The sequence below is a fragment of the Arachis ipaensis genome, chromosome B06 (genome assembly GCF_000816755.2).
Source record: "Arachis ipaensis cultivar K30076 chromosome B06, Araip1.1, whole genome shotgun sequence".
Taxonomy (NCBI): domain Eukaryota; kingdom Viridiplantae; phylum Streptophyta; class Magnoliopsida; order Fabales; family Fabaceae; genus Arachis; species Arachis ipaensis.
In genome coordinates, this window is record NC_029790.2 from 689,889 (window position 1) to 699,556 (window position 9,668).

Sequence of the window (9,668 nt, forward strand, 5' to 3'; positions counted from 1 at the left end):
TAATATTAATTTTTAAATATTATTTAATACTAATTTTTAAGAATTAATTTGACTCTAAATAAATTTATGATATATCAGATAATATGTGACACATTAGACATGCCATGTGGCATGTGTTCCTGACTTGACACATTAATTAATTATTTTGTGATATGTGTCATTAATCTACTACATCATTATATCACATAATACTTAATATGATAAGTCATTATCTAATTAATGACAGGAATAATTTCACTTATATTTTATTTTTTTAGGGACTAATATGATTAATTTAATTGTTTTTAAAAACAAAATTAAAAAACAAATGATCATTCCCAAATAAATTTGACTATTAAATAAATAAATAAATAAAGATTCTTTGGGGGAGTATGAAGGCAATGACTTGTGGCAGGGTTCATCTGCTTCCTTTTTCAGAAAATTTAAAGAGTGTTTTTAAATATTACTTTCCCAACTAAGCTAAGCTCTCTGCATATCATAGTCTGTAGGTGTACTGTGCTTTCGTGTTTCTTTGGTTCGCTCTTTTTCTTTACATTATTTCTTATTTTCATTTATTACAAATACCAACAATAATCATAATCATAATCATATTATTACATACATTTACTATCTGCATAAATAAATATTACACTTTTTTAATGTATTTATACTTCTAAATTATATTTAAGTATATCTAAAAAATGACATTTAATTTTAAACTAAGGTAGAATATTATTATAATATATATTTTGCATTTATGTGAATGTTTATTTTGTCATCAACCTTTGATTTTAACACAACTCCTTACTTTAGTAGTTCAGCTTTGAACATTATTGACTTCAGTTAGTTTCTTAATTTTAGATGATTAAGTATTTGTTTGGGCGCCATTATTTTGATAAAAAAAGATTTTTTTTAATAAAAAAAAGATTTTTTTTATTTTTTAGCGTGTTTGGCAAATTTCTAGTAGTAAAAGTAAAAGCACTAGAAAAATAAAAAAATATCTTTTTTGAGAAGCAGTAATTTACATATTTTTTAAAAGATATTTTTTCTTTAAAAAAAGATGTTTTTCATATAATAAATAAACAAAAAAGTACTTTTATATTGTTATACCCAAAGTCCCAAACATAATTGATAAATAAAAAAAATCTTTTTACATGAGATACCCAAACATAAAATTACTTTTACTTTTTCATAAGATCTTTTAAAATAAGATAATTCAAAAACAGATTTTTTTCTTAGAAACTCACCCAAACAAGCCCTAAATAACTCAGTTCGATTATAAAGGAAGCTTAAGATTTTGTTTGAATAATATCTTTAAAATTGAAATAAAAAAGAAAATATTTAATTATAAATATAATAACAAAAACATAAATTTTCTATTCTAAAATTAACAAAATTGATGTATTTTTTAAATACTATTTCTAAAAACTAAAAGAATATGTATATTTATATCTAAAAAGTAATATAAAAATGGCCTTAGCTTCTAAAGCTGCAAAGTGCAGAATATACACAACACAAAGGACATAGCAGGAGGCATGCATTAATATATGGTACCTCTTTGAACCAATAATTAAAATAGAGAAGACAAAAGAGTAATTTTTAATAAAGAGTAAAAATCTGACTTAATGACATTAATATTTTGTATCGTAAAATTGCACATTTTTATTTTAATATTGGGTTAATAATGGTATTTTTTAAATTGTGATTTATTGTGGTATTTTAAAAAAATGTGGGATGATTTAATTTATGGAGTACAAATCAGACCGTCCGATTTTTAAGAGGTACAGAAATTAAACCGTCCGATTTCTGTATTCGGACTGTCCGATTTGTGTACCCCAAATTTTTTAAAATTTTTAAACACAAATCGAAGAGTCCGATTTATGTACCTCCCCTAATTTTAAAAAACACCAAAAATTATCACATTAAGGTATAACACTACTCCTACTTCCATATCCAAATTTTTTAGCCAGTAAAATTGAAGTAGAGAATATGAATTAAAAAAATATAAAAGTTTTGGTTGGGTCAAATGTCTCTACAGGAATAGTCCACGTATCATAGTGTTTGAGTTTTGGTATGAGTGCTTGAGAATTGAGTAGTAACTAATAAGAAGAAAGAAAAAAGCAAAAACCATGGACCATGGTTGCTGCAGCAGTATCAGCATCAGTGGTGTGTTGTTGTGAATTGTGATTGTGATTGTGATGGGTGGTTTCATTGAAAGGTTAATTTCTTTTTCAAGCATAGAAAACAAAATGAAAATGAAAAAAGAATAATAATTATAATATTAGCAGCAAAAAAGTAAGAGTCTTTCTCTCATTTCATGCTGCTTTGATACGCGTGCTTGTGTTGCAAATTGATGATGGCTTTTAACTCATTCTTACTTTGATCCCAGCCCCCTATGCTACTTCTACTACATGCCACCCTTTTCTTCTTTATGAGAAGAGAAAAAACAAAGATCTGCACTTTTTGCAGGTTCTTTGTTCTCTTTTGGATTCTTCTTTGTTTCCTCCGACAACTTATAAGGATCATGAGATTCTCATTCTCATTCTCATGTTAACAACGACATCATTAATACTAATACTATTATATGGTCCCAGCTCAAACACCCCCTATTATGTTTTCTATGCACCACTTGTGTTTGTGAAAATGGGGTAGTGAAAATCATCCTCTTTTGAAGCTTGTGTTTTGGGGGGTTGTTTGGTTTGGTGGGGATGAAGCTTATGTGAAGTTTTTTTTTTTTTGAGGTTGTTTATGAAGGAGTAGAAAAAGAGGTTCCTTTTTTGGGTGGTTTATGTTTAAAAACGTAGAGAGTGGTGCAGCATTAATGGCTTCCTTAGAAGAAAAGGTTAAAACTTGTGGTGTTGGTGTTGTTGGGGGTCAAACTCTAGTTGCTGAGATGAAGCTCCTCAAGGAAATGCAAGAGCACTCTGGTTTGTAATCTTTGTTTTATCTTTCCACTTAATCTTTCCCCTGTTAATTAATAATGGATGGTTAATTATATGGTTTCATCATTCATCAAGCTAAATATTTCACCCTTAACCTTTTTCGCCTTCTTTTTATGATGATGGTAATTTCAGGGGTGAGAAAGACTTTGAATTCAGAACTGTGGCATGCTTGTGCTGGCCCTCTTGTCTCTTTGCCTCAAGTGGGAAGTCTTGTTTATTACTTTCCCCAGGGACATAGTGAGCAGGTACATCTCTTCATCTGATAAAATTTTCAGTGCTAATTCTAATGCTAAATCTTCATTAGTGCTTCAATCAATCTGAATGAAGCACTAAGGATGCTGGCATAGTAGTAGAGGCACAATATCTTCATTAGTCTCCTTTTCTCATATTAGGGAGGGGGAGTCCCTTTTGGGATAAAAATATTAATGATGCAGAAGAATTGCTAGTTGTTACTAGTGTCACAAGCTTCTTTTGTGAATTTAACCATTCAAGATTCTGTTATTATCTTAGGAGCTTTTCAATTCTGATTGGTAGAGCATAGTTTTGTTGACTTAAGCCATGTGTGTGTGGTGTGGACCCTTTTGTGTTGTGAATCTAAAACAGGTGGCAGCTTCCACCAGAAGAACAGCAACATCTCAGATTCCAAACTATCCAAACCTTCCATCTCAGTTGCTCTGCCAAGTTCAAAATGTCACACTTCATGTGAGTCTGCTTCTTCTGGGGCTAGTTTGATTCTCCAAATTCTTTCTTTATTCTTTGTATTAGTCTTGAGTTCCACATTTTTCAACTTCAAAATCATCACAACTTCCCCAAATGCTTACCTTTTCTTGGTTTTTCTGTGTTATTTTATAGGCAGACAAAGATACAGATGAAATCTATGCTCAAATGAGTCTCCAGCCCTTGAATTCGGTAAGCTTGAATATTAGTATATTACTACCTCTATTCAAAAGAAAGATGTGTCACTTTCAAAATTTAGTATATTGATAAATCAATGTATTTTAATGTATATCATATCTAGATACATTTTGTTATGAATGTACCAAATTTTCAAAGTGACTTGTATTTGGAACAAAGAGAGTACTTCAGAAAGCTTCAGTTCTTACTTCTTACCCATTCAAATGTTAAAAGTTTTTTGTGATATTGGTCATTCTCCTTAGCTTATGTTTGTATGTTTCAGGAGAAAGATGTGTTTCCTATATCTGATTTTGGCCTAAAGCACAGCAAGCATCCAACTGAGTTTTTCTGCAAAACTTTGACTGCAAGTGACACCAGCACACACGGCGGTTTCTCAGTTCCACGGAGGGCGGCAGAAAAGCTCTTTCCTCCACTGGTATGGCTATAAACTCAGTTGGAAATCCTCTTTGTTTTTGCTTGAGATGTTGTATCAATCTGATTTTATTTTATTTTTTCTTAATTTTTCACTTTCATTTCAGGACTACACAATTCAGCCTCCAACACAAGAACTAGTTGTCCGTGATTTGCATGACAATACTTGGATATTTTGACATATATACCGGGGTGGGGTCCTTTTAGTGTTCAACTCTGTCTTTTGTAATCAGGTATTTTTGTCAAATGCATATTTGTGTATTATTTTGAGAGTGCTCCTGACTTGCAATTTTTACACTTGTGTCTGTAGGTCAGCCCAAGAGACACCTTTTAACAACAGGATGGAGTTTATTTGTCGGATCAAAAAGGCTTAGAGCAGGGGATTCTGTTCTATTTATCAGGTAATTTGGAAATTATGTAACTAGGATTCTTCCTTGGCAAGTTAATCTTTTTATCAGTTATGATTACTAAAACCATGTTTATACATTTTCAAGGGATGAGAAATCGCAACTGCGAGTTGGTGTTAGGCGTGTTAATCGCCAACAAACAACATTGCCATCATCAGTTCTTTCTGCTGATAGCATGCACATTGGTGTGCTTGCTGCTGCAGCTCACGCGGCTTCTAACCGAATTCCTTTCACTATTTTCTATAATCCAAGGTATGTTTGATATTTTTGACACGTTCATTGCATACAAAACTTGTGAGGGTAATTTTTTTAAGTGTCTGAAATGTTTGCTTTCTACTTATTGGTAGGGCATGCCCTTCAGAATTTGTTATTCCACTTGCTAAGTACCGAAAATCTGTATATGGGACACAACTCTCAGTTGGCATGAGATTTGGTATGATGTTTGAGACAGAAGAATCCGGTAAGCGCAGGTAATTTTCCGATCCTTGGATTAAGCTGTACTATAATATGGCTGCTGGACCATTCAGCTGTGATGTGAAAAATCCTTAACAAGCAAGAAAAGTTGACATATGCTTCATCATCCTGCAGGTATATGGGTACAATAGTTGGTATCAGTGACTTGGATCCTTTGAGATGGCCTGGTTCTAAGTGGCGAAATATTCAGGTAGTTAATAAAAAGTTTAATGTGAAGTTCGATCATTCATAATATGTTGTTGTTTAGTCCAACTATTTTTCTATGAGCAGGTGGAGTGGGATGAACCAGGATGTGGTGACAAGCAGAATAGAGTTAGTGTATGGGAAATTGAGACTCCTGAAAGCCTTTTTATATTTCCTTCTTTAACTTCGAGTCTAAAACGGCCATTACAGTCTGGATTTTTGGGTAAGTTACTTGATCTGTGTTCCCTCAAATATCGATGAGCTTTCCTGTGTCTGATAAGTTAATGTTGATTGGTGCAGAAAACGACTGGGGAGCTTTGATACGAAGACCATATATAAGAGTTCCTGAAAACGGTGCAACGGAGCTGGCGAATTCAATGCCAAATATCTACTCTGAACACCTGATGAAAATGCTTTTGAAGCCACAACTTATTAACAATAATGGAGCCATGGCCATGCAACAAGAATCTGTTGCTATGAGAGGTACTCTACAAGATGCAAAGACCACACAGGCACCAGAGAACCATAAAGTTAATCTTGCTAGTACAGAGAACCTGCCACTGAAAAATTTGTATTCTCAATCTGTTCCTGACCAAGCTAATGTCGTGAACTTACATTCTCAAGCGAAAAATGATAACCATATGTCTTCTGGAACAGTTATTGATAAGCCGAAGCTCGAACCTGAGGTATTAAATGATCAAATGTATGAGATTCCATCTGCAGGAACAGGAACCAACATTGAAAAAGTGGCCTCAAATCCTGCTAACTCTCAAAGTGTTGCGAACCAATTGGCATTCCTTAATCAAAACCAGAGTCAGTCACTTGCGCAATCCGGTTCATGGCCTATACAACCTCAGTTAGAATCATCGGTATCCCATCCTCAACTTGTTGACATGCCTCAAGGTGATTCTGCAATTGCAAACAGCATGCTTCCTCAGCTAGACATTGATGAATGGATGGTGTATTCTTCTAACCAAACTTTTGCTAACCAAAACCGATCAACTGGGCCGGTATCAGATTTTCAAGAGCATTCTGCCGCACTTCAACCTCAAGTAGTGAATCCTCCCATGCCAATGAACCAAGAAGTGTGGGATCAATATGTCAAGAATTTTAAGCTTTTGTCTCAAGTAGACCAGCTGACATCTGTCTGTCAGCCGGGGATGTACAGCCTCAACGGTATATCGAGTTCAAACAATTTGAGGGATCTTTCAGCAGAGAGCAATAATCAAAGTGAAATTTGTGTCGATGTTAGTAATAGTGTAAATACAACCATGGTTGATCCTTCAACTTCAAGCACCATTTTGGATGAGTATTGCACTCTGAAGGAGAGGGATTTCCAGAATCCACAAGATTGCATCGTCGGCAACTTAAGTTCTAGCCAGGATGTCCAGTCTCAGATAACCTCTGCAAGTCTAACTGAGTCACATGCCTTTCCTCTGCAAGACAACTCAGGTGGTACATCTTCAAGTCATGTTGATTTTGATGAAAGCAGCTTTCTGCAGAATAACTCATGGCAACCAGTTGCTGCGCCCGTGCGAACCTACACTAAGGTTTGCTGTTGAAACCTCTTTCCAAATTCACAGTCATGCTAAGATATCTTACAAATGAATGACATTTATGCTATTAGCATTTTTCCTAATAAAAAATCAATTGTATCAACTGCATCTAATCATCATGGTTTTGTTGATTCAATGCTGACAGGTGCAAAAGGCAGGATCTGTAGGAAGATCAATTGATGTCACAACTTTCAAGAACTACGAAGAGCTGATCCGCGCGATTGAATGCATGTTTGGACTAGATGGTCTGCTGAATGACACCAAAGGTTCCGGCTGGAAACTGGTGTATGTGGATTATGAGAGTGATGTTCTTCTTGTTGGGGATGATCCTTGGGAGTAAGTTTCTGCATTCTCTTGTAATGTGGATTTATGAAAATATATTTATATGATCAAATAGCATATCATCTGATAATTTCCTTCATTTAAATTTTCTGCAGGGAATTTGTCGGCTGCGTTCGATGCATCAGAATCTTATCGCCTTCAGAAGTTCAACAGATGAGTGAAGAGGGAATGAAGCTTCTCAACAGTGGAGCCTTGCAAGGGATCAATGTTTGAATATTAGGTAGTGGCCTATATATAATATCACTTAAGCCATTCTTTGCAATTTCATTGCAACACTGGCATCAAAGTGTTTTTTCTAATTCAAGAAAATATCTCAAAAGTAAAGTTATTTGTTGTAGAATTCCTATGTATCAACCTTGTAATGACACAAAGGTTCTATGTAATGTATGAACTAAGTGACACTTTTGGCAAAGAATGGAGTATTAGGTGTATGGAAAAAACTTGAAGACAAGGTTGGTCTGAGTTTTAAGAAAGGTCACAGGCTAGAATGTTCCAATGAGCCAAAGATTACATACTTAATGTCATGTTGGGTGAGACATTCTTGCAAGCAAGTGGAAATATTATGCTTTATTTGCTTATAGCATATGACTTGCAACTTGTCAAATATTAGATCTGTTTCAAAATCAATTTAGACAAGTTATCCGTTAGAATGTCAATGTATAAAGACATAATTGTCGAAATATATTGATATTTTAATGTATTACTTTGTCTAAATTGATAGATACTTTAAAATTAAAGAAGTGATTAGCTATTTTTGCTCTCTTCTTGAATTAGTAACATTTTTGCATTGAATTTCCATCTTGTTAACTTGATATGTGAAAACTTAAGATGCAACATGGAAATTTGTGCATTAGCTCTTGAATTTTAATATTATTCTGGTTGCTTAGTTTTTTCCCCACTTCTTTTGTTTCCCAAACTAAATATAACACCATTCGAAGCAATCCAGCAGGCAGTAGTTAAGCAACTTGTGTTCCCATGAATCATGGTAATAAATAAATGGTCAAATAGTCATCATTAGTTACATTGGTCAGATCAATTTTGAGTTCAACTGGGTGCATTTTTCAATTTAATCTTGGTTTTTGGCGCTCCAGTTAATATTTTTTGACTCCCTAGTTTGGTGTCAATAATGTATTCAGAAATTGGTCTGTGATCTTGAAGTATTGTTTACTTCATTCATGGAAGTTACTTCAGCTTCACCTATCATTACTTTATATATTTATTGTTTCAATCATTGTTCCAGACCTGTACTTCGAAGATGGTCTTCGGTCGAGGCAAGTCCTATCTTCTCACCACTCTATCATGGCCGGACGACCTCCGGCCAGAAACCTGCAAAAAGCACACTGTCGCTCAAATACGAGATCATACACTTGGTGATCTGGTGTGTTTGGAAAATATAACTTCCTTTTTTAGTTCCTTTTATTCTTAGTTGTTGCCATATCTTAAGGTAGTTATTACTTGCAGCCGCTTTTGGTCGTTGCTGTTTAGGCATTCTACAACTGTCAAGGGGTCGATAATGCGATATTCGATTCGAATTGAATAGTATTTTGATGTTTAAGGCAACTGAGTTGTAATCTCTTTAATTTCAAGAAAATGGTGATAGAAGCAGCCATAGGTTAAACATTATAGGGACACTATTATTATGGTGGATTGGTGGCTATGTAAAACAGCAACTGTTTGTTTCTGCCATTGAATAATGAGAAGTTTACTCAGGAAGCACACACTGACATAACATAATTCATCTCAATTACTATGTTTCATGAGAGCACAGAACGGTTCTCGAGTTATTAAAAGAAATAAATAGATAGCTTCAACTTTAAGTTACTCATAATAATTAGAGACATATTGCATAGTTTAAGATATTAAAAGCAAATCCATGCCCTTCATTATTGACCAACAGATGATCAAAAATATATGCAGCAAGATACACACTACAACTTGCTAACAAATAAATTAGGTGACATCCAAGAGAAATAATGAAATTGGAAAAGATTTGGTGCATAACTTTTCTTTTTTATAATTTTTTTTTGTTATGTTTAAGATTAAAATCTGAAACCATTTATAAAGAGAGGAAAAAAATGACTATGCAGAGTAATGTAATATTTATTACTTTTACAAATGTTTTATTAATAAAATAGTGGATTACTAGGTAATTTGCTTGTATTAGATATGGTAGATGTACTCCCAAAAAAAAAGGTGCTATAAATTTGCTTTAACATTTGCATCTGTTGACCATGTTTCATGGGTCATAATCGTGTTGTGCAAATTTTCTACTAGTTTGTAATGTTACTTCATAGTTAGGGTTGTAACTTGTAAATGAATTCAATTCAACATGAAATTTGTGATTGGTAGTAAAATATTTATTCTCTTCTTGACACCTAAATATAACCTCCTATAAATGTGGTGGATATTCTGGAAAAAATTAGTCACTAAATCAGTCACTATATATTTGTATTGTTTCA

At 33.7% G+C, this 9,668-nt stretch overlaps 1 protein-coding gene across 1 annotated transcript; it reads left to right on the top strand.

Annotated features, from left to right (window-relative positions):
• On the top strand, positions 2,068-7,791 carry LOC107645300 (auxin response factor 5-like). Its single transcript, XM_021103629.1, is given in 16 exon segments — positions 2,068-2,197; positions 2,721-2,906; positions 3,054-3,166; positions 3,525-3,623; positions 3,774-3,830; positions 4,099-4,251; positions 4,355-4,439; positions 4,558-4,648; positions 4,742-4,906; positions 5,002-5,124; positions 5,243-5,318; positions 5,399-5,534; positions 5,612-5,794; positions 5,969-6,861; positions 7,013-7,203; positions 7,305-7,791. Coding segments are annotated over 15 exon segments (2,622 nt in total). The 5' UTR covers positions 2,068-2,197; positions 2,721-2,767; the 3' UTR covers positions 7,423-7,791.